The sequence below is a fragment of the Hoplias malabaricus genome, chromosome X2, assembly GCF_029633855.1.
Source record: "Hoplias malabaricus isolate fHopMal1 chromosome X2, fHopMal1.hap1, whole genome shotgun sequence".
NCBI classification, from domain to species: domain Eukaryota; kingdom Metazoa; phylum Chordata; class Actinopteri; order Characiformes; family Erythrinidae; genus Hoplias; species Hoplias malabaricus.
Window position 1 is genome coordinate 12820206 of NC_089819.1, and position 25735 is coordinate 12845940.

General features: G+C 36.6%; 2 protein-coding genes across 3 annotated transcripts; one reads left to right on the forward strand and one right to left on the reverse strand.

The window, feature by feature from the left end:
* Positions 1–312: 312 nt before the first annotated feature.
* On the reverse strand, positions 313–17237 carry LOC136677038 (E3 ubiquitin-protein ligase RNFT2-like). 2 transcript variants are annotated; one of them, XM_066654394.1, is made up of 11 exons: positions 17164–17237; positions 14509–14586; positions 13108–13484; positions 11926–12048; positions 11232–11308; positions 10934–11034; positions 9662–9815; positions 4453–4602; positions 3970–4035; positions 3291–3392; positions 313–2261 (listed from the first exon to the last, which is right to left on the reverse strand). In XM_066654394.1, exons 1-11 carry the CDS (start codon positions 17196–17198, stop codon positions 2127–2129), a joined length of 1398 nt encoding a protein of 465 aa, XP_066510491.1. In that variant the 5' UTR covers positions 17199–17237; the 3' UTR covers positions 313–2126. The 2 variants fall into 2 exon arrangements, with proteins under 2 accessions (XP_066510491.1, XP_066510490.1); XM_066654393.1 differs by lacking the exon at positions 17164–17237 and adding an exon at positions 15754–15815.
* LOC136677039 (SREBP regulating gene protein) lies at positions 16650–22491 on the forward strand. The gene is made up of 5 exons (XM_066654395.1): positions 16650–17289; positions 18039–18195; positions 18457–18608; positions 19294–19407; positions 20559–22491. The coding sequence occupies exons 1-5, from the start codon at positions 17197–17199 to the stop codon at positions 20640–20642; spliced, it is 600 nt and encodes a 199-aa protein (XP_066510492.1). The 5' UTR covers positions 16650–17196; the 3' UTR covers positions 20643–22491.
* The last annotated feature ends 3244 nt before the right edge of the window (positions 22492–25735 follow it).

The following is a 25735-nucleotide window of genomic DNA, read 5'->3' on the forward strand; positions in this document are numbered from 1 at the left end:
GGGCTTATTTGATGGTTGCAGTGTACATGTAGAATTTTTTTCCTATGAATTTTCATGCATAATGTGAATCTAAGGGCATGCTACTGATGTTTACATAAGCTACACACTTTTCTACAAGCTAAATTATGAACAGCTGGTGGTAATATTTATTATTTGTACAATTTGTTTTTATATTAATGATGTGTTTTACCTCTACCATTTTGATATTGTGTTTTTTGTCATTTCTGAAAATAAAAAGCCTTTTCAATTTATCATAAGGATGCATTTTTTATATCACAAGTGGAAACTTTCTATAGTAATACATTACCATGCAAAGATCTTTTATGTGCACACATACAGTGCACAGAGAATCTGAGGATTCTTTACAGTGGAAGTGAAAAGAACCTAAGGTCATTATGTCTGCAACACAAATGAAGAAAATTTACACTGTAAAAAAAATAGGTTTGAATGCACTTATGCCTCCAGAGCTCTTAAACGCTGATTACGGTAAAATAGTCAAAACTCTGAAAATAAGAACTGTTTTTTCAGAGAATAATTTGCCTTACCATGCCTGGTGTATGAATGGATATTAGTAGCATAAACTTTTCTGTGGTCTGGGAACAATTCAAATGAAATTCAATCAAAAGTTTACAACTGACGTTATCACAAAGCAGCTTTAAATAACCGTATTACAGTATCAGATCAGATCATTCTGATGGACAATTCCACTCTGCTGTTTCAAATCAAACCACTCTAAATGAACTTGTTTACATCTTTACAACAGATCTGTCCAGGACCTTCAAAGAATTTATTGATTTTGTTTTTTTAAGCTCCAGGTTATGTAACTGACTGGACAGCAACAGTATATAACAAAGAACCTTTTCTTTTTCCAGAGAAGACATTGTTTGTTATGTAACGTAACAAAAGATCAAAATTAGGCAATTTTGCCTGCAATAAAGCAATGGTTGTGGATACCATTAAGTAAATATAAGGAGCAGACTGTGCTTTAAAGAAGGTATGACCAAAAAAAATAAAACATTTACCAACTCTTAGTGTTTTATCATTTATAGAAATAAATGATGGAATTTCTTAAACTCAAAAGTGATTGTTTCCACATTAGTAAAATATATTACAACAAAAATGATGAAAAGAAAACTGAGTAATATATTTTATGCATATCAAAACAAAGACCTTTGAATAAAGTAAATCCTATACATCACATTCAGTGAAAGCACAAATGTATTTATCAATACACTGATAAACAAAAACATAGCACAGACAGAGTACAATGGCACACTGCAAATAATGTGATTTTGACAAGTGAAATCATCTCAAATGTAGTCAATACGTATGACGATCCTGAATATGACATTACTGTAAGAAATGTACAGAACTCTTTAATTTATTACTAGGCACATTTAACGCCAGTGGAATAGGAATATGATACACAGTCAGTATATTGCATTAGGGTCAACATGCTCAACAGGGGCCTACTAGATAAAGAAGTGGGCTTGGGACTGCAAAGTGTCTGGCTTGACCTTCACAACCTGCAGGAAAATTGTGGGTGGTGGGAATGAAGGAAAGGCTTGGTTCTCCTACCTCAGTCCACAGCTGAGGTGCCCACCGCTCTGTGTGTTTGTTCATTGCCAGGGACGGGTAAAATGCACAAGACGTTATTTCCTTGTATTTTGTACAATAACAAATAAAAGTATAATGCACACTGCAAATGTTGGTTAGTGTGTCATAAAGCCCCCAGTATCAGGATAATCAATACATTTGGGATGAGTTTGAGTGTTTGTTTTTTTTTATCCTGAAATAATCATCCAATATCTGTACCTGAAACTCTTGTTCACGTGGCTGATTGCCATCTGATCCTCATAGAAATGTTCCATCATGTAGTCTACAGCCTCCCCATACAGCAGTGAAGCCAGGCAAGTTCCTTAATAACACTCTTGATTTCAGAAGAAGCATTGGATAAGAAAGTGTTTGACCAAATAGAGTTCATTTATTATTTTAAGATGTTCACACTTGTCAAGATTACATTTTGGGTAGTGCACATGTGTCAAGCATCCTAGAACATAAAAAGGAGCAAATAAAAGCAATGAGCTCTGCGTGTGAACACCCTGTCGGCCTAGTACTCCCTGTGGTTAGTAGATCTGAAAGTGAGCAGAAGTGGTGCCATCCTTCCAGCTGCGAGGAGTCTCCACGATGACGGCGCGACAAAGCGGACACGTTCGCTCTCGGTCGAACCACAGGCACAGACAGTCCTCACAGAACACATGCTGCAAGACAAAAATGACAATATGATGCAATTTTCTAGTTAAAAATAAATCACAGGCAGCTAAGTGTATTATTATTTAAAATCATTTACCTTCTCAGCATGGTGCTTGTATAAAATTAAAAATAAAAGTAAAAGATTTAATTTTTTCTATAAATTGATGATAAAAAGATGCTGTGAGCTAATGCGAAAAACAAAGTTTGTTTCCTGATATTTTTCTTGATCGCATGGATTTGGTTTGTTCTACAACACACAAATTAATATAATTAAGTATCTATTAGCCAGTAAAAGTAAGTATTGGATGATAACATCAAATAAAAGTAGACTGCTACAAAGTGTTAAACAAATACATTCACAAACAAAAGATCACTACTTACAAAAATAATGTTATTTGATTTTATTCCAATATAAAGTTTGCTTATGTTTGTTTTTTTTTTAGAACCAAAACTCTTACTGCTCAGTTATCATTTTTAAATATCATTTAAAACCATTACACAATGCTGTATATAAAACACAAACATAAAAATACTCTGCTAATGCCACATTTCAAACTCACACCTCAAACTCACTTGACACCTACATTTAAATAAAAAAGTGACAATAAATCTCAAACAGACTTTATGCACTCAATCTTAAGACTGCATTCATGTTGAATAATGTTTTGTGTCCGTCCTGGTCTAATGCTACAGGATACTTACCTAAGCCTTTCATGAGAAATAACATAAACCTACACCAATATCTTATTATACATTACATTACATTATGAATGCATTATGAAAACCCCCACCCCTGGCATCTGACCTACAATAAAGTGTGAACAATCTGTTAAATACATTTTTTAAATACAACTTCTGGGAAATAACATTCACATATCTATATGTTATGACTGTATGATTATTATATACTACAGCAACTGAACAGTGTACATTAAAAACACTAAGTACAAATTGAAGAAATTATGACATAATATATATTAGCGTGCCATTAGGAGTGCCCCAGGCATGTATTCTCACTGTGTTTTTGCAAGTATTACCTGGCAGAGTAGAGCAATTGGCTCTCTGAACTCAGCCTGGCAGATCGCACACACATCTCCTGCTTCGCTGCACTGCTGACTGCTGGCTCTCATACCGTACGTCTGAGAAACAAACACACACTCATAAACACAAAACGTTCATGCACCACCTCCTAAACTATTTAAACAACACTACGTATTTTAGGCATGGAAAATATATTGGTTCCACAAACAATAATTATGCGCTGATACATATTACTCCTCAACATATTGCTACTCCATGTTTGCTAAGTTTACCTTTAACCACACATTGCGTTTTTTTAAAAGTATTAACTAGAGTGGGCTGACCGTATCCATGTTTTATTACAAAGAGAGCATTATTAAGCTCACCTGCTCCAATGCACCTAATATTGTGAAACCCATTGTGAATGTCTTTGTGTGTCTATATGCTTTGCCATACTGCCCAACCCTTGTAACAACACTGCAAACAGCGGTGTAGTTGTTTAAACTTTATAAAACAATTTTTGATTAGAAGATTCATTCAGAACACAGCACACTGACAAAACAGTATACGTTCATATCAGCATACCCATCTCAATCATAAATCACATTGAATTACTGACTGCAAAGAGTGCATGAACATTATAGAGACTGCTGTTCTGTGTGAATATGGTCAAATGAAGAGTGAGAAAAGACCGACCTGAGAACTGCACAAAACAGCGAAGGCTTTCCGTATGCCTGATACTCTTCCACAAAGGTCAAATGACTGCAGAAAGAAAGTAATGGGGGTAAAAATAAGATCATAACAATGATATATCTAACAGCAGCACCCTTTTTTGATCTGCTCAACTGGCTCCTGTAATAAGTTTCTGTCCTTGAATAAAACTCTTCAACGTATTACAGCAATCTCGTTTTCAGGTGCTGGGCTGCAGCTGTGGGGTGAAATGTCTCATGAAATTTGTAGGTAAATCAGCAGGCGATAAAACATCTATTGTTTCTACAATATACACGTCCTTGCACTTACAAAGAAACAAAAAGTCATTAAAGACAGATCTGGCAATTCATTAGAAATATAACATTCAAAGTGATGATGTTTTCTTTCTTTACCACACACACGCACACACAGACACACACACGCACACACACATACACAATGGCGTGCAATGTGTTCATAGAAATTTACCTTGCACAGGCTGTAGATTATTATCAGTGATGCACCCAGGAAATAGCTGCTGGATGGATCTTCCCCCATGATGTACTTGTACCACATCTGGATAGGAACTAAAGCACGGAACAGCTGACTCATCTCCTCTATCAGTAAATACAGCTTTCCCTGATAGCAAAAACACAGCAGGTGTTAGACACCGCAAACATCATTTTGAGATTGCTAATCTAAGGCCAGTACTTATCCGAAATCTAAATATTATAATAATTGATAACTGCATGTGCCCGACATTTCATTCCACATCCTTTTCTTTTTTGAAAAAGAAACAGAACACAATCCACTGCTTTAATGATTAAACCCCTCTTGTCTATGCTTGGTATTGGATATGGTAAATTTGTGCTGATATGTGCCGGTGCTCCATAGTGTATCCACAGCGCCGAATCGTCTCATAGTTCTTTTGAGAGATTACACAAACGCACAACTGAGGGTCTGCGTCTACAAGCAGTAGTTACAGTTAAATCTCTATATAATCACAAAAGATTAAAAAAAAAAAGAGGATATCCAAACTATCGTAGATCTAAAGACATATCTCTCCCAGTTTTATTTTCCAAATTAGCAAAGCTTAATTATATAAAAGTCACAAAGGAATGCACAAGAATTTCTCAATGAAAAAGCATTTTAATAAATCAGTATCTTTAATGTAGAATTGCTGTTACTGCAAACTTCACATCTTTGTTAAGGATTCACACATTAATTAAGGATAAAAGCTCACACTCATGCTCAGCTGAATGCTAAAAATGATGTGGGACATTTAAAAGTGCCAGCACTTAAGCTAAGAAGAGAATGACATCAAGCACAAGCAAAGAGGAGAGGGAGAGGGGAAAAAAAGTCACATGAGAAACTGTGAATTTCACTGAATTTGACTCACTCATTCATTTACTGCAGGTGCCCCTCTCCCACATGATTTAAAAGGGCCTGGGAGCGGGAAAAAAAGCCCTTAAACTAGGCCTAAACAGTGGCAACTGACCAACACTCCACAGTCTTCTGGCATGACAGAAAATTTAGCCGCACTGCAAAGAAAACTGGCAGACACACTGAACACCTGCTACCCACTTACACCAAGGAAGGCAGTCAACCTTTCTGATGGATACAGGACCATTTTAATTTACTCATAGCTCTAAAATATTATCAGTTAGTGAGAATAGGAAAACATTAATATACATGTATAAAAGACATTAAAGCAAAACCTGTTATTCTTATTTTTTTTAATCCTAGTTTTCAGTTTTTAGGAACTTCAAGGAAGTTTTTAATCATCACTCACATTTACCAAAATGCTCCACAAGAGGAATTAACCAGTTTTTATATATTACACCAATTACACAGTGTGTTCTTGTTGTAATGTTTTAGTAAGAAAGCATTTTAATGATAAGTTATGATCCGAAACCATGTTCACACAGCCCCCAAAGAGGAGAATTATGTTCAATCACATTTTTATAGAGCACTTTTACATCCCTAGGCCCTAGCTCAAACGGATCAAACTGATGTGAGAGCGGCAAAGAATAACTCCCTCAGAAGATGAACCAAGACCCAACAATTTAATGTATCCTCCTCTGACTAAAACAAACCCTACTAATAATCGTCAATTTGGCCTTTAAAAAGGAGAGTTTGACAAAAGAATTTGAGATTTTTTCCCATACAGCAGCAGTGAATACTGTTTGTTTATGTGAGCTGTCCGTTTTCATCTTCAGCCTAACGCTACAAGGTTTATTAGGAAAGAAAGCAAAAAAGTCAGGAAAAAGAATAACTCATTTCTTAACTTCTACTATTTATAGAGTATTATTTATCACAGTCATATGACAGGACTACACTTAGTCATGCACTTTAGAACATGCTAATTACTGAGGAACTTTGTAATCTTTCAATCTACTGTTACTTCCTAAAGTGCAAAACTAAACAAGCAAAATTCAGACACCAAATCATGTCTTGGCTGATTGATTACTTTTGGGATACATGGAAGACTGGGACAGGTTTTTAATTTTTGCCTTCGTAGGCATAGAAGGAAAACTGCTCCAACACATGCACAAGTCCCAAACACAAATAACATCATCCTCCCACTGAGAGAGTGACTGCTATAGCTCCATATGCATAATGATGGCTTGGATTTTCTCTGACAGCAATTAATCACCCTGTCTGGATGCATGCGAGATGCCTGCCGGGGTCTTGTGACCCTGCCTGCATAGGCAATTCATCTTAGCCAGAGTTTGCACCAAACTGTTTCCTCTCCTCATCTCTTCTCGTCTGATTAGACCCTCTGAAACTGGACCTTGGCCAGATGCTAAAAAGTGGGACCAGTGTTCATCACAGGGGGCCGTCTCATTTCTGCTTGGTTTTGACAGTAAGCATCCGTAATAACAATAAAAGAAATAATTTTTAAAAACAGGCCACTCAGGGGTAATGGGGGACATCCCTTGGGGCAGGGAACCATGTGTTTCATTAATCTTTATCCAAGTAGGGCAGTATTTGATTAAAACACTGATTAATCTTTATGTTGTAGTTTTTTTAAAACATATTGCACTAGCTTAAAAGCTTCAAAATGAAACAATAACATTTTTAAGAGACCTATAGCAGATCACAAAGGCTCTCCATGGTCAAATGAGTGCAAAGTCTTAACAAGCAGTAACTTGAGTGTGTGTGTGTGTGTGTGTTTATAGCCATAATGCTCAGCATGGCTCAGTAATGAGGCAGAAAGGCTGACTGTGTGGCCATGACTTCATCGCCTGACAGTGGGCCACCTGGGCACAGCACAGGACATGGAAAGTGTGTGTGGAAAGAGTGTGTGTACGTGAGTGATAATAACGAGTGTGTGTAGGGGAGCACGTCTGGCTCACATGATGTCCAGGGAGCACAAACACTGATTGGACTACCGGGTGGTTATGGGGAGTTCCATCCAGGCTTCCCTTCTGCAAGGGGAAAAAAAAAACCCAAACACAAAGATGACTGAACTCCAGAGTGTGTGCATGAGAGAGAGGGAGAGGGGGAGAGATTTTACACCCCCTTTATTTAAATCATGTTTTAAAGAGCAATTAAAACATACTTCCAAAAAAAAAAAAAAAAAGACTTTCAAAAAGAATTTAAAAAACAGGACAAATAACGTGTTTATGCACCCATCCGAGAGAGAGAGAGAGAGAGAGAGAGAGAGAGAGAGATTTTTTTTATTAGCTTCAATTATGTTCCAGAGAAATCAGCAGGAATGTTTTTTTATTTAAACCTCTATAGTTCCGTCTCAAAAGTTGGTTGCCTGAGCTCTGTGGTGGGTGGTCCATTGTTCTGAGGACACCACCAGCTTCTTTGTTTGATTTGCTAACTGTGTTTCTATTACGTCTATGTCCTTATTTTTGACTGCTATACATTTGTCAAACCCATAGCACAGAATTGTTTTCTCAGAAGAAAGGACAATGACAGTTTTTTTCTAGATTTAAATCAAATCAATAATGGAGTTTGATTTTCTCCTGTCTATCAAAGATAAAAGCTTTAAAGTCCAGCTGGACTGATGCCAAACAGGTTTGTTGTTGTACATGTTTTGTATGGACTTATATGGTTGTTGATAGTCCTATTTTCTTTTAAAAAGTTCTTTATGTAAGTACACGCATATCTAAACTGCTCAGAAATGTATCTCTTACAATTAAAGGTTTTAGTGGATGGAAAGAAGATAACTGAAGGGTAGTCTTTCAATTCTGCCCAGTACTGAATAGGACTTAATTACATAATGCATTTATGAGACCTATGTATGACCTCAAGTCCTGACGCTGTATAAAAACAAACCTGCATGTGCACGTTTACGTGAGCGTGCGCACTCCAGGGAGAGGTGACCTCACTCCTGCTCTCTGGGGATCATGAGCTCACATACTGCTTGCCAGGAAGCCAACCACGCAGGCAGGGAGACAGCCACCATTGATTGGCTTGTTTATCAGAACTGGAAGATCACACTCTGTGACCTAAGGGTGGCCATTTTTATGAATGCCATATACACGCACCTCTAGAAAGTCAAATAAGGAGTCAAGCATATGTATACGCCACAAAATGTGTAATTTGTGTACTCTGCTACTTTAGGATGTGCTCATTCTGGACAGATTGTGCACACAACTTTTATAATGTCTACAGAGATTCTTTGGAGCAGTTGCACATGAGTCTAACTTCACCGTGGCCCAGTGTCAAGTGTCAGGTAAAGCCATATAAAGTCCTCAAGCACTGGGTTGCAGTGAATCTGTGTTATCAGAAGAAATGGAATTTCATCCAATACCAATTAGAGTGGTGTCTGATCTGAAAGTAACTGTCCAACATCAGTATCTGACCTTACTAAAGCTGTAATGGCTAAATCCTCAAAACACGTTCCAACATCTAGACTAAAGCTGGACCTGAACAGTTTGCTGCAACAAAGGGAGACAAACTATTAATAACATAAAATCCAGAAGAAACTCTGGATGGGAAGATGTCTACATAGTGTACGTATATACACAATTGACATTTAATTAGGTACACCTACCTCGTATATTGTACTTTTGCTAATTTTTAGTTTACTCCATCATCTGAAAACAACAGCTGTCCCTCACATTGTGTGAAAATTTCATGATGAATGGACCAATTCCAAATGAATGAATGGACCAGTAATTTTCCAAAATTACTTTGAATAACATTTTTACATTGACTCCCATTGAAAGTTGAGAAGATTTTTCCCCCTTCTCCTATCTTATTATTATGTTATTATTTTACAGATATTTTTTGGACAGTGACAATATGCACTCACTAGCTACATTATTAATAATGCCAATCATATAGTTCCAAGCTACATACAAATACGTAGCTCATCTGTTGCAGAAAAATTTACATCTGGACCATCACTGTGCTGATATTTGTTATTTATTTATTTAAAAAACGGGGACAATACAAATTAATAAACATTATCATTTCAAAATGTAAATTTACACTGTAATAATATTGTCACGGTAGTGCTGACATTTTAAACACTTCAGTATCACAGCCTGGGGAAATTCATCCACCAAATAAATAAGAACAATGAGCTTCATTGATGTGAAATACTAAATGGCACCTCTTGTGGAGATTTTTGTAAAACACGAGTGAATGTTTTAAGCCAGTTGCATGAAGTGCCTGCATCTAAAATAGTCTGACAAGTCTGACAAAACGAAAAATAAATATTTTAGTTTCTTACCCTGGATTTGAAAGCAAGGAGGATTTTGGGTAGGAAGAGGATGAGGCACTTGACAGCAATAGTGATGTACTTCAGGATAAAGTCTGTGATTCCAACTACCCAGATCAGATCGAAGAAGTCATAACTATTAATATTCGGCTTCGCAAAAATAAGGCTGTGGAGGAGAACAACGCAAGTGGCTGTTAAATATTATAGTCTTTCCCAACAAAGAAACAGTATGTATTTGATTAAAACCATGTTCACACTTGACATGCCTTAGGTACCTGGGAGTTTCACATTCTCATTTAAAAAAAAACTAGGTAGTTAAGTACATATTACAATTAAAACTATGTATAAACTAAACACAAGCCAGACAGTTTACATAGCTCATAACATTTTGTGTTTTTTAGGAAATCATTTTGCAGGACTTTTCCAGGACAGACCCCATAATTTAGGTACATGACAGTACAGCTAACAAAACAATGCTCAATAATGAATTGAAATTAGTCAACATGGACTTATTTATTAATTGGTCTGTGCGTGATTTACTTACATCTGTGTATTTTCTGTAATTTTTGAAAGATTTTCATATACTCCACACACATACAACTAAACCTGACTTCTGTTATAATTTGAAAAGATATAAAGGGTTAATCTGAGCAGTAGAAGCTAAATATACAGTGTTTTTATGGTCCACTTACACTCTTTTCCAGCATTTCAATTATATTTCCAAAATGTATTTAATCAATATTCTTCTTGTTTTCCATGACAGAAAAATTTAACACTTTTTTTTTTAGGTTTTGTTTCCAGGATGTGTGGAAAACCTGAACATAATAAACAAAAAAAATTTCCCCTATCTCTTCACTTTCAGATGCCTGGAAAGCTCTGCACTGCAATTATTCTAAGTTACAATATAAGCTAATGTAAAAGTGCTGTGTCTTTATTGACCATGGTAGAATCACAGAGATCAGATGTTACAGTCAAGAATAAACAGCCTAAGACATAGTGGTGTGGGATTTAAACAAAAAGGTGATTAAAAACAATAAAATAGACAATAATTGACAAAGAACTAAATACTCACATGATGGGAAAACATACATGATCCTACAGAAAGAATGTAAACAGAAATACAGATAAAAAATGAAAACAAGATGTTACATAAATGAAAAAAGCAGGCCATTCAGCTTTAAAACAGAAACAAAAAATAAAATCTAGGGTGTAAAATGGAGGGACAATTGCCGATTGATGCATGGCCATGAAAACTTGACTCTAGCAGACCCTGTACACACTGACCTGTTGTGCAGCTCCTCAGCACTGAAAGTATAGTACACATAGACAATATTGCCTGCAAGAAACACCAGAATCCAAAGAGTAATGAAAATGGATCTCTCCTCCTGCAAAAAAGAAAACTGATTAATTAAGTTTTTACACACAGAAGACCTTAATCTTTTAAATACTGGGAAGAATTAGGTGAATTAATTAAGTATTATAAAAATGTGTAAAATTCCCCATGTTTGCTGACTTGGTCTGACCTTTATGTGGCCTGTTCTGTTAAATTAATATTGTGTTTAGCATGGAGGCTTACACTTACCCGGAGTGACACCTGGTGCTTCAGAGTAGAATTAGCAAAGGCAAATGTGCTGGCCATCCCAATACATACAGCAATACCTGATAGACACAATCACAAAGTGACAAATTTAGATTTAGTGTTTCATGTATGTGAAGCATAAACCCTCAGCATAAACGTTATTACTTTATTATAATCAGAGGACATATAACATCAGTCAGTATTAAAAAGGTTTGTCCTGAACCTCAGGGTGATAACTGCTATGATTTTTCTATGGCTTTTAATGAAGCAAGAATTTTCTCTCAGAGTGGGTTTATCACCAGAAAAGCTTCATTGCATCCTGTGATGATTTTAACTGCAGCATTATTTAAGGTGTCAAAACAGCGCAAGACCGCTATCATCACAAAGTTTATACTGGGCTTTAAGTGGAATAAGTCATAATCTTTATCCCACAAAAGTGTTGTATCGCTTTAAGAAGCTGTTAAAGAAGTAATAGCACATCTTTAACATCCTAAGCATGGCATCTGAGATTCCACACAAAACCTCTCTTAGTGAACAAAGAAATACTTAAAATCCATCCCCATTTTTGTTCTTCTTCCCCTCCTGCTGGTTATTAATCTCTCTTTTTTCTATTTAGTGAAATAAACACTTTTGGGCAGTGGTCATTTAATATTGAAATCATGTTTGTAATGAAGATGGAAAACAATTAAGCTCTCACCAAGCTTGTGCTGGAAGCAGACTTTAGCAAGGAGGATGAGGATGAAGGGCAGCCCTCTCTGCAGCCATGTGACTACAGCTTTGAGCTCAGACAGAGCAGGAGCAGGAGCAGATGCTTCATCACCTGAAAGTAAGAAATTTAGTTCATACATAAACTAAACCGTCACCAGTATTTTAGACCACATTTAGAACTAAATTAAAATCATGGTTGAAAATTGATTGAAAAATGTATTTCTTAGACAATTATTTTTATAATAATATATTGTCACTTTCTGGAAAAAACACTACTTATATTTGTATGTATCAATTTTTCAATAATTTGAAAATCATCAGTTAAACTTTGTCTTGTTTTTGTTTGAATGAGTTGTTTGTTACATTAGCGATATCTACAGTTAGTGCTGGGCGATATGAGCGCAAATCAATATCATGATTAATTGTAATTAATTGTACATTTTACCACGATTACAATTCATGAATGATTATTTTGTTTTTGTATATTTGACTCTCATAGTTCAGTGAAATATTGCAGTGACGGTATTAGCTGCTTGAATCGCTTGATCAGCCTCTGCGTTTAGGTGGGGACATAACAGAATCAATATAATCAATATAGACAAGAGTATGTCTAGTTCTGAATGTCAATTTTGATTCATTTTCTATTAACTGCCCAGCCCTACCTACAGTGCAAGTTCAATTAAAGAGAGGGACATCATAAAACTAAATGTATATTGGCTAATTGACTGCATATGAGTAAAGGGGAGACTTATTTGTTGCCAGTTAAACCCACCTCATACCTTTTATTAATGCAATATCTACTAATGTTCCTCACGTAAATAATGTCATTTATATATAGTACCTATTCAGTTTATACAGTACCAGTATAAAGTACCTATTGATCCCCTCTTATTTTTAGCTAGTGGTGCTGTATCCTATTCATCTCAATGGCGAGAACTGTTGCCTGCGCACGGAGCATGATGTGTTGCAGTGTGGCAAGAGCAACCTCCTCACACAGCAAAAACATGAACGCAAATTGAACAAGAGTACATTGGTATATCATTGGTACATCATTCGAGTGTCCCAATCAGAGCTGTCTTTTACTCTCATGCAGAAAGTTCACAGACATGCCACATGGCCCAACTGCTATCTTATATTAATCATCGCTTTAAGAAAGTTCACAAGGCCTCACCCCCATCATCTCGGTTGCTGTGTCTCTCGGCTGAAGAGGCGGAATGGAGCAGTGACGATCGGTGTTGTCCGGACTGGTGGAAATGATGATGATGATGGTGATGATGATGCTGTGGAGGGCGAGGGTGGTAGGGTGTGCTTTCTGCTCGGTGAGGGCCTTCCTCCCTGGACGAAGCAGTCATTTGGATGAAGACCTCTGGAGGAGATCCCAGAACAAGTCCAGCAGCCTGGAAAGGGGCTGCGGTCACAGTGCCAGCAGAGACCCCAACCAGTCCAGAGAAGAGCTGCTGAGGAGAAGAGGGTGAGTCTGGTTTTAGAGATTCAAACACCCCCCCTTCATCCAGACTACTCTCAGATCCAAGAGTTTGGCTCCGGTTCCTGTAGGTCCATACAAAGAAAAGGGAGACATTCAGGCCATTGATCCATTAAAGAGCCAAATACAGAATATACTGATATAATAGAAGAGCATAGAATATAATAGAAGAACAAATAATGCGCTGCTTTAAAGGGGCTGTAAAACAAAGCGATGTTTGATATCGCAAAAAAAATGCTATCAAAATTATTTCAGCATTTACAAAGTGCAGCTAGGAAGCCAGATATATTTTGTGAACATCATATGTGTAATAATGCAGTATTTGTTTTATTTTCTTATAGTACAAAGACTTATCCACACTTGTGTCCTGTGCATTGTTTGTCACAGTATTTCAAGGACAGCAAAAATTGAAAAACTAAGCGTTTTTACAATGTTAATAAAATGTTAAAGCATCATGAGCTAAATAAGCCATCAACACCATGGCTAAGTATTTCATCATTCAAACAGCAGTCTTTCAAAGGCCATCTCAAATATGTGGATTCACATGGTTTCTGACATAAAAAGTAAGTAGCTAACTAACTAAAATTCTGTCAAATTGCTTCACAGGTCTTTGAAGCTGCAGATGAAAAATTGGAAGTGTGGGAGGAGATAGTGACTAACTGCAAATTCATAAACTGGTACACACTGACTGTAGATGTTGTAGAGTTCTATCTACACCACTTTTAAGGTATAAGGGGATATTGCCCTTGGAAAAACTTCTAGATATGACATTTTTAGGAAAAAATATGCTTTTTAGGGACTTAATCATGAAAGGATAGGGACTTTAATATATTTGAAGTCTGGTCTTTTAAAAAAAACTCTTTTGTTTATCTTTGGCCTAGTAACAAATCTGATCAGAGTTTCTTACTGCTCATTTAAAAATGTATTACATTAGTTATTTAACAACTGACAATGACAGAACTAGCACTTTATATTTTATTTCATGCAGAAAGGCTCTCCAGGTGTTTCACTGCTATAAATATACTATCAGGCACGCTTTAAAACTCCAGGTTCACACTGATCTTTAAATGAGTCTGAGATGCTTATGACCTTTCAGGCGGCATGCCGTCCGTGTTGCTGCTGTGGCGTCTCTGCATGGCGCCAACTTTATCACCAGAAGCTGTAAATCTGTGAAGAAAAAAAAAACATCAACACTTCAAACAAGTACAATCACACAGAGAAGAGAATTTCATTAAAGGATTGGGGCTAGAAGACAAATAATGCATCTTGGCAAAGATCAGTGTAGCAACCTTTTCAAACCTGAGTGGGATTGTTACAATTATTCAGTTAGAAACAGATTACTTAAAATAAAGTCAAATTCAGAGCTGGTATTAAAAATCCTTATTGGCTCTCTTTTACAGTAAGCTCCATTCATTTTTCAGTCTAGTGTAGTTTTCCAACTATTTTGCAATTTAAGAGCCATACATAGTTTGTTAATGTAAAGTCAATTTTATTTTCTGGTCGTAAAACACTTTTAATCATAATTTAATTACTGTCATAAATATGCTAGTTGGTTACCAATAAGATAAACATATCTTCAACCCTGAGCTAATGATCAAGTAATGCAACAATTGGGTGCAGATAACTGTATCCCCATTTGTATTATTTTTAATTAAATTAGAAAATATGGTATTGGTTGAAAAACTTCATACTTAATTTCTTACTTTTTATTTCTTTTCTAATGATATAACAAAGAACAAATACAGTTTTGTCTTTCCACAATTTTTCAGAGAAAAAAGTTCTTATCAATTTTTCAGTGTTTGCATTTTGTGTAAGTGGAAAGAGAATGTGGAATCATCCAAAAGTAGATACCATGAAAAATTTAATATATCCATACATACAACACATTCCCACTTTCAACATACATCATCTGAAAGGGGATTAACTAGCCTTTCAAAATATTGTGGCCCTGAAACACTGAAATAAGGGCTATCTTACAAATAGTCAGTATTTTTCTTTATGGATTAATTGTCTCTTTAAATTACTGAAACTAAAATGCAACCTAAAATGTTATTTTTAAATGTGAATTTAGAAACTGGCACTTTTGGCTTCAATTTCTTCAAAAACTGTAATCGTGAATATATAGCAAAAGAGTCAGTATAATGTATTAGAACCATAAAAGGTCTTTAAGTGTTTTACACCATAGCCTAATCTACAACTTTGAGCAAACCTCTCAAAGACGGAGGAAGGAATCTCACTGTAGGTCGACATTAGGTGCTGTTACATTAGTAAAGCCACTGTAAGACAACAGTGTACACTAATCCAATTTTTAAAATAGAAATCACAAAGCCTCACCATCATTTCGACCCTCATAACACAGACCAGCAGCATTAGCCTGCTAAAGCTAAAAGCTATCTACGTCATCAATAGGAGAGGCTTTCATAAGGAGCAGCCAATCACGTCCGACTTCCTGTTCTGCATTCTGTTGTGAAAAGAGATTCAGTTCAGTTCGGTTCATTCAATTGAACCGATTCCTCCAAACTGTCAGTGTGCGCTTGTGTGCGCGCGCGCGTGCATGTGTGTGTGTGTGTGTGTGTGTGTGTGTGTTTGTAGAGTGAAAAATGGTTATCAAAGCAAAGTAAATAATAAAAAGAAAATAACCTCAACACAAAATAAAACAAAGCACTGCACAAAATGACATAGCAAACAAAATATAGAATAAAAAAGGAATAACAACAAAATATAAAAAGCAATGTACAAATACACAGAAAGTGCATGAAATGTCTAAATGAATTTTGAAATTAAAGTAATATTTTATTTTTATTAGTGATGCAAAATGGAATTTTAGACATATCGGAAGGTAACTTTATTTATTTATTTATTTATTTATTTATTTATGATCAGGCCAAGGTTTAAAAAGGACTTGTCAATGCTCTTGTTACAAAAAAAAAAAAACTCTTATTTTTGTATTACTGTATTGTTATAATTCACTGCGCAATGTCCACTGGTGTTACTTTGTGTTTGATCTTTTTCCATAAGTTAACTATCATTTATTTCTTATTATTATCTTAATTAGTTTGAGTAGATGTATTATTTATCCTTGTTATTTGAAAAAAGCTGTTAAAACCTGTTAGATGAACAAATGTGTCTAAGGATACACCGATTATTATCATTCGATTCATTTGGTGCTGTGAATCGGTTTCTTAAAAAGATCCGGTTGGAAACAAATGATTCAGTCACAAATCGGACATGGCTAGATTAGAGACGGCTGTCAGTTTTCAACACAGACTATCATTTGTCTTTTTAATCCAATAACGTATCCAAACATAAGCCGGTTTAACCGAGTATTTTTCTACTTAATAGGTTTGGCGTTGTTGTAGCCTGTTTTGAAGTTCCTGGTTTATATTAAACGCGTAAACGAAGAAAGGCTTTCTGCTATGCGGCTAATTTAAACGTCGTGTTTTTGTTTTGATGTTAAAGAACCTGCATTAACTTACCACAAGATACCGATAGAAGACACTGCAGTAAATATACATTCAAGTTCGAAATGATCGCTTTATAAGCTCTGTTTTCTAAACACTACATTTTTAATGTAAATTAGCTTATGTATTTAGGCCTAAAATGGGTTAGTTCACGAAGCCGTGGTTGCTCTTTCGAGATGATTAAAATGGCGTTATGTTTGTAACCGAAGCTGTAAATAAGATGGTGAACGTGAATGTGTCTGTGTAAGTAGCTGTAGTTGTGTTGCTCGTCTTGAAGCGGTACCTGGACCTGGTGCAGATCCAGAAGAAAGCCTCCATGGTGGTCCGCCGCCTTCTGCGCAGACGCTGGGTCCTGGGGGTCGTTCTCGGCTTGTCCCTCCTTTACTTTCTCACCAGCACCCTCAAACAGGTGAATAATGACAAAAAAAAATTATAATGACCAAAATAACAGTCTAATAACTACTGCAATTCAGTCATCATGTACCAAAATAAGTATTTATGGAAAAAATACATATGAGAAAGTGATTGTATTCACATGTTTAAAGCGCAGTTTTTAATGAGTTTATATATAATCTAATTTCTTTGGCCCTGAATTAAAACTGCTTGTGCTCCATGGAGTGGGACACTGTCTTAGGGACAGATATGTTTCAAATATATTTGATGGATTTGTACTTATCTGAGGATGTTCAAGTGGAAATACTTTCACTTATAATCATGAATATTAGTGAGGAAAGTTGTGTGTTTTTTACTTAATTAACCTTTAGGTATTAACATTTAGACAAGACAACAAAATCAGGTTGGCACGGTGGTGCAGCAGGTAGTGTCCTGGAGGTTGTGGGTTCAAGTCCCGCACCGGGTGACTGTCTGTGTGGAGTGTGGTGTGTTCTCCCTGTGTCCGTGTGGGTTTCCTCCGGGTGCTCCAGTTCCCTCCCACAGTCCAAAAACACACGTTGTTAGGTGGATTGGAGACTCTAAAGTTTCAATAGGTTGTGTGTGTGTGTGTGTTGCCCCGTGAAGGACTGGCGCCCCCTCCAGCGTGTGTTCCTTTCCAATGATTCCACAACCCTGAATTGGACATTCTTATGAATGTTTACAATTCTGCAATGTTAGTTTGAGCTGTGCACTAATTTATTAAACCCCTTAATGTGTTGTGAACAGGAGGAGCGAACTGTAAGAGACCGAACACTCCTACAAGCAAAGGAATCTGACCACCACATACCATGGAGAGTGAAGTTCAACTTGGGCAACAGCAGCAGGCAGATCACACAGTGTAGGAACTCCATACAGGGGAAGACCCTCCTCACAGATGAACTTGGTAAATATTGCAAAGGGAATTCCACACGTCTGTTGATTTCACCAGCTGAGAATCAGATGTGTTTGAATAATTAAGTTACAATGATAGCCCTAGTTTTAAGGTATTTACCTAGTTGTAAATTATTTATAAACACATTTCTGTTATTCCTTTGTAGTGTCTATCAAAAATGAGTAATCATGATTATCACATGCAGATACTGTGCAAAGGTATCGGTGTATTGCTCCTTTGTTTTGTTATAACCCTCTTGTTACTGTGTCTCAGGTTATGTGTGCGAGAGGAAAGACCTGCTGGTGAATGGTTGCTGTAATGTGAATGCTCTGAGCTCCAGGCAGTACATCTGTAAAACCTGTTTGCCCAATGGCTGCTGCAGTGTCTATGAGTACTGCGTCTCCTGCTGCCTTCAACCTGACAAGGTGTTGACACAGTCACTTTTATTATTATCTCTCATCCATATTGTGAACCAGTAATAATGCATACCTGACAGTTTGTGTCATTTTTAGTGTTTGCTTTAAATTCTCCAGCTCTTGTGCCACACTCTCTTTGTTATATTGTGTTTTTATATACAGCTTTGGCCACTCCTGATCAAATAGAGTTATTTGTTTATTTTCCAAAAAAAAAAACACGTCCTCAACAGGGAGCCAATTTTAATATGATGTTTATCTGCAGATGTGTACTGTGCAGATTCTCATAATTTGACCTAAAATTAAATTAATAAACAGGAACATGTAAAGGCCAGCGTGTCTGATGCTTTATGTACATCTGTCAATGCCGATACATACATATTTTTAAAATGTAGAATAAAATTTACTTATGTAATGTTACAAATACAGTTAAATTAATGGAAGGAACTGGAACCCAATGTGACCCACAGTTTCTTCTCTCCCAGATTATAATAAATAGTTTGTCAAATGTTGGTTTGAAATCATAATGAAATAAACATCTTTAGCAATTATCTGCAAAAGATTCAAGATTCCATATTGATGTAAGGAACAAGTACGATATATGAGGTAACATGAGATAATATAAACCAAATGCATCTAAACAAATGTTCATGCTTTTGATTATAAACGGAATATTCTCTCTCACTGTTTGTCTCAGCAACCTCTGCTGGAGCGTTTTTTGAATCGAGCAGCTGAGGGGTTTCAGAATCTCTTCACAGCAGTAGAAGATCACTTTGAGCTGTGCCTGGCTAAATGCCGTACCTCCTCACAGGTGTGTGTCAAAAATGCAGGAAGCCTCTTCTCTTTGTACATTCTCAGCACGTAAGATTTAGCTCAGGAGTGTTAAAGCTAGCAAGCACTTTGCAGACAGAGGTGGATAAAGGAGTCTAAACTATTTTCAACTAAAATATTGTATAAGTATTGTATTGTATTCTGTTAGAAATACAGAATGTCCTCAGAGTCCCCAGTATATCAGTCAGTGCAAACAAGTAAGATGTATATTTTCATAGGAATGTTTACAGATTTATAAGTTTATAAGTGTATAAAAGGAAGAGACTAAATATGGTATTTTCTGCATATTTTAGTCCACAGTCTCTGGTTATTTGTTGGGTTAAATACATTGTGGGAAAAATGAATTATAAAATGGACATTGCCAAATTTGGCGATGTCATTTAAATGTTAAATTCAGCAAATCAACAGTAACTGTGAAATAAATGAATCTGTGTTCTGTAGAAGATACTTATTTCATTTGGCAAAACAACAAAATGTGTCTTTTGACTACATATTTTTTTAAATAAAAATGTAAATGTTTTTGGGCGGCACGGTGGTGCAGCAGGTAGTGTCGCAGTCACACAGCTCCAGGGACCTGGAGGTTGTGGGTTCGATTCCTGCTTCGGGTGACTGTCTGTGAGGAGTTGGTGTGTTCTCCCCGTGTCCGCGTGGGTTTCCTCCGGGTGCTCCGGTTTCCTCCCACAGCCCAAAAACACACGTTGCAGGTGCATTGACGACTCGAAAGTGTCCGTAGGTGTGAGTGTGTGAGTGAATGTGTGTGTGTCTGTGTTGCCGTGTGAAGGACTGGCGTCCCCTCCAGGGTGTATTCCCGCCTTGCGCCCAATGATTCTAGGTAGGCTCTGGACCCCCCCCCCCCCCCCCCCCCGAGACCCTAAATTGGATAAGCAGATAATGGATGGATGGATGGATGTAAATGTTTTTGAATTAGTGATATATAGTATATAATTTGATATTGAGTTAATGTAGACATATATTTATAAATAGGTTTTGAAATGCTCTTCACAAATGCATCCCAGGTTTTTAGCATTTGTGTCCAGTCTACACCCATTGTTTGGCTTTTTCAGACGGCCATATGAGTGTGCTAATTTGTGACATCGTTTTCTTTTTCCTTCTTCTTTTGTTTCCCTCCAGAGTGTCCAGCATGAAAACACATACAGAAACCCCCAGGCCAAGTACTGTTATGGTGAAAACCCACCTGAACTCCTGCCAATTTGATGGTTTGACTACTTCCTGTTTTGAGAGAAGTATTGGCTGGCTCAGTGAAGAGATGCTTTTTCTTGTGAAGAGGTAATGACATGCTACCTCTCACTTTCAGTATTTCTGAATGACCACAATGAACTAAAATGAATGATAGACCTGCTGGACCAACATAAAGACACAAACTGACAACTGGGAGAAGAAGAATGAAAGATATTTTGTACACTTCATAAGTGAATAGACCCATTTTAACCTCATCAGTGATGATCATGTTGTTTATAAGCAGGGGGAACCGAATATACGGTCTGATGCGGAAGTTAGATCATATGATATGTATAAATTACATGTTTTGTTGAGGAATGAACTACCTGTCCTCTACAGAGAAATCATCTCTGCACATTGATTACTGTTTATTTCCTGAATTTAGCCTATTGACTAAAAGTAAAGCATACAATTTAATCTGTTCCAAATTTGTAGCATGTTTTTAATTCCATGGTGTATATTTTTCCAGGTTGTAAAACTAAGCATATCAAGAGACTTGAGGTTTGTCCCAAAATCTAGAGAGCTGTCTAGGTAGGCACTGACGGTTCTAACGGTCATCTGTCCTCATGAGGCAGAGTATTGAGACACTCTAATTAGAGAGCGATAGCGCCACAGCTTGTTTGTGTCACGTTGCATCATTGCCTTCGTGGCTGAGGAAGGGTTCGATGCTTCCTTAAATTCATCCAGATTAAGATATCTTAGTAGACAACATAATGAGGTGTCTAAGAACTGGGACAGCCTACGTGTCGGGAGCGCACACACTATGACGTCAAATGCATTCCAGTTAGACAGCTCACTGGGTTTAGGGACAGACATATTGTGCATTAAATTGTGCAGGAAAATGCCTTGTTTCTTTATTTTCTTTGTAGAAATGTGAGTTGTTTTAACTTAAAACCAACAAAACATATAATTTGACAATTCAAACTTTTGCACGACTGTTATTGTCTTACTGTTGTCTACCATGGTGCTGCAAGTACTGTCAGGACCACTGCACACTTTCCTAAAAATACACCCTCCCAGGTGTTGACTAAATTAAACTGGAAATGCATCAGACAGTTGAGCCTGATGTGAGAATTCTTTTGCTCAATCAGCTCTATTACACATGTAACGGCTCTAATAAACAGAGGTGAGTAATATATTTAGTGCATATGGATGCAATAAATGTTGATTAGTTGGCAGACAATAAAGATACATGCAAAACTTGAGGGCTTTTGATCTTATCTTAATGATGCTTGCTCTCTTTTTTGGTATTGGTTTTCAGCGCCCCTGTCAGCAATCATGAGACAGATTGCAGAGTGTGGGAATAATAATTTGCATGTGTTTTAATGACTCTATTTGTTGAATGTGCTTTATGTAGAAGCATAAAATTGAAGCTTCATTTAAAAGAGAGGTTTAAGTAATAAGGTACATATGTTCTTTTTTATAAGATATGAAAAAATTGGGACACCTAGCAATCCTGCTGTGTCACCAAAACAGCCACCATCAGATAAAAGTACATAAGGCTTTTATTTCTGAGACAAAACAGCACTCCGCTTTATCCTTCTGCTGTGAGCTGACAACAGTAGAGGTATGAAAAGATGTGCAGCAATCAAACAGCCATTCCTCAGAAGAGCAACCGGTGCTCCAGTTTCTTCCCAAATCCCAGAAACACATAGATTAATATGATTGTGGTTAGTGTGTGAAACTGTCCACAGGTGTGAACATGTAAGTGACTGTGAGCATGTGATGACCGGTGATGGACTGGTGCTCTGTTCAGGGTGTGTTCCTGCCTTGTGTCAAATCAGTTGTTGTGGGCCCAGACCCACACTGACACTGAACAGGCTGAAGCGGTTTCAGAAGATGAACAAATGGGGGTGGGGGGGGGGTTGTGTCTGTGCTGTAGAGATAAAAATAAAAGTCTGTTGAAATATTCAACCAAGTCTTCAACATAATATTTCAAGGCAGCAAGGCCCCAAATGTTTGCCTGTGTATTGGGGTGGGCATTAGTAATCTTTTACAAGAGATATTTATTAGATATTTTACATGCTTCTGTGACATTCAGAGATGCAGTGTTTTTATAAAAAATGTTACTTTCACTGAGGGATTTATTTTCAAATATATATATATATATATAGGTCTAAAAGGATTGCTAAAATATTTTACATCAACTTATATTTTTCTATCTCTTGGAAAGTAGGCATTTTGGAGATGAAGGCTTTGTTTTGTGTTTTTTATTAATATGAATATACTTCATATAAACTATTTGCCTGCATTTTTAAACTCAGCTTTTGAAGTGAAAACTATTCAAGTTTACTGTGAAATTAAAAGTGTATGTAAATGACATGAGATTAATTAGAATATCTCTCTCCCTCTTTCTCTCTCTATCTCTAAAAACATTAATACATTAATCATCATGATTATCTGAAAAACACATCTTGCATCGAAATTAGAAAATTAACAGGCGCCAAGTTCCTTCTTTTCCTCAGTTGACAAGTTGATTAATTATGATTATCCCATGGGATCACTGTGTCAAATTACACACTCACTTCTGTTACTTAACTCTGCACCTGCTTCTCTAATGAGAGCTGGTCAATATTTATTTATGTATATGCGTATGGATTTCTTTGGGATTTTTAATCCCAACAAAGCAATAAAAAATCAAAAAAACATTCTGAAAAAATTATATTTTTATTAATAAATAGCAAATAGAAAATACAGCAAATAAATATTGTTTATATAAATAGGAACCTGAGAATTGGTCATATAAATAAGTGCTTAAATATGACAAAAATTATAGATGATTCTGAATCTGGAGTTGTAGCTCTCTATTATTTTGTTTGATGTGAAGTTTTCAGGAACTTGGCCAGCGCGTCAAGGAATTCCACAGATTTTTTTAACACATCCAGCCCCCACCTTTTGCCTTCAAAGTCGTCCTCGGGGAATGTTGGATAAGGCTTGTGAGTTTCAGTTTGTCCTTGCAGGGTATGATTAATGCACGCTTTAAGGTGCTTCTCTGTTTGAATTACATCCTTTATATTCCTAAGCAAAGACTCTTTATCATAATTCAGAAGCTTTTGATGTCCCAAAATTTTTTCAAGCGCGTATTCCATAAAGCTGACCCCACACAGAGCGTAGTTCTTCACTTGGTCGGCTGGTGTGGAGTTGAAGTGGAGCTGTGGGAAATTCTGTGATGAATGCGGCAATTTTGCATGTAACGTTTTCTGTTGAGATAGAAATACAGCCATGAACAAACTGACAAGGTTTCCAACAAAGATTCCAACTTCAAATGGTTCCTTAAAGGAACAATCAGTCATTATAACCACTCAAGTTATTCAATATTTTAATATTCTTTTAAATAAAATACCACAATTTTCCGTAGAGCAGGTCCAACACATGAGAAGACAATGTGAATAATAGTTTTATAACAGAATCTTTGATACATCCAGGTCACAGTATAATGGCTGTTAAATGACACTGGGAAAATGTCTGATAATTACTTTAAAAGGGATTCCCCCCATTTTTTCCATGATTTAGTTTCTGTACTCTGGTGCTAATAGAAACTCTGTCTAACAGAAAATGTCTATAAACTATGTATAACTATTTCATATATTTCATGCATTTCTCTTGCTAAAAACAGCACTGTCCTCCCTCAATCCATGGTTGATCTGCCTTTGAGCAAGGAATTGAACCCACAACTGCTCCCCTGTGTGCTGGGGATGGCTGCCCGTTGCTCTGTGTGTGTGTGTGTGGGTTCATTGCCACAGATGGGTTAAATGCAGAAGACACATTGTGTTGTACGTGGTACAATGACAAATAATTGCACATTATCAAGTCCCGTATCTATCTTTCAGTATTATATCATATGTCCAAGTTTCTAGACACCACTTCAGATACTTTATTCTATTACTCCATTAGGGACACTGATGTTTTACCTTTTCTCACAAAGCATGTGTAATGTCAGTTAAAAAGGGTGAAATGAAATGGGATGCAGTGGAGCAGCTTTTCAACTGTGGATCAGTGGAACACTGTCCAATAACCTGAGATGAGTTGAGTTGTGATTTTGATCCAAAACTAAATCAACCAATTAGAATGTCTGACCTCACTAACGCTCTCATGACTGAATTCCATTAAACCCTCACAGCAAGCTTCCAGCGTTCTCAGAAGAGCAGAAACCCGGGACGACCTCCCTATTCATTCTCTTGATTCCACTAGAAACTGTTGTATGAGAATGTATCATACCCTTGTTAAGAATATACATCAACAATACTCACATATTCGTGTAAAGTAGTTTTCATGTATTCCTTTGTCAATTCTACCAGACTAGTCAAACTGCAATTGATAGGTTTAGCCTCAGGAGCGCAGAAGAGCTGCAGGAACAGCAGCACACAGGTGTACAGGTAACCTAAAAACAAACAAAAAAAAACATTTGTCTTACAAAACATTGAAATGTTAGTGTTATAGAAAATATGTAACAAGTACTTAGTTAACATGTCAGTATTAACACAAAAAAGTTAATCATTAAAGATTAATAGAGGTGGGCTGTATCCTACAAAGGTAAAATACATGGTAAAATTAGGATTAAATAGTACTATATAGTAGCCAAACTGTACTATTACTATCTTTCTGATACATATGTTGTCTGACCAATCACAGAACAGCACAGATGCTGTTACCAGGGTAACTTGATAAAAGCCACTGTGCCCAAAAGATGTAAACATTAATGTAAAAGGAACAAAAAAAGGAATCGTTACTCATGGAGTAAAACGAAAACAAGTTCCCACACTACTAACATAAAATATTGCAATGTGATAAATACAAAGTACAAATCTAATATGTAGTTTGTATTTAAGCAAGTTATTAAGCAAACTACTTACTACCCTCCTGTGGAGGTAAAATATAAAGCAAACTCAAACAACACAAAAGACAGTACTGTTACCTGCCGTGGATTTCATGAGGCCAATTTTTAAGGATCTCAAAGATAATGTTGCAGTAAATTAGCCCAGTGGCTAAGAGAGTATGAGGCAGAATACAGCGAAAGCATGCTTTATAGCCCATATGTGATTAGTCATGTAGGAAATGTGATGCGTAAT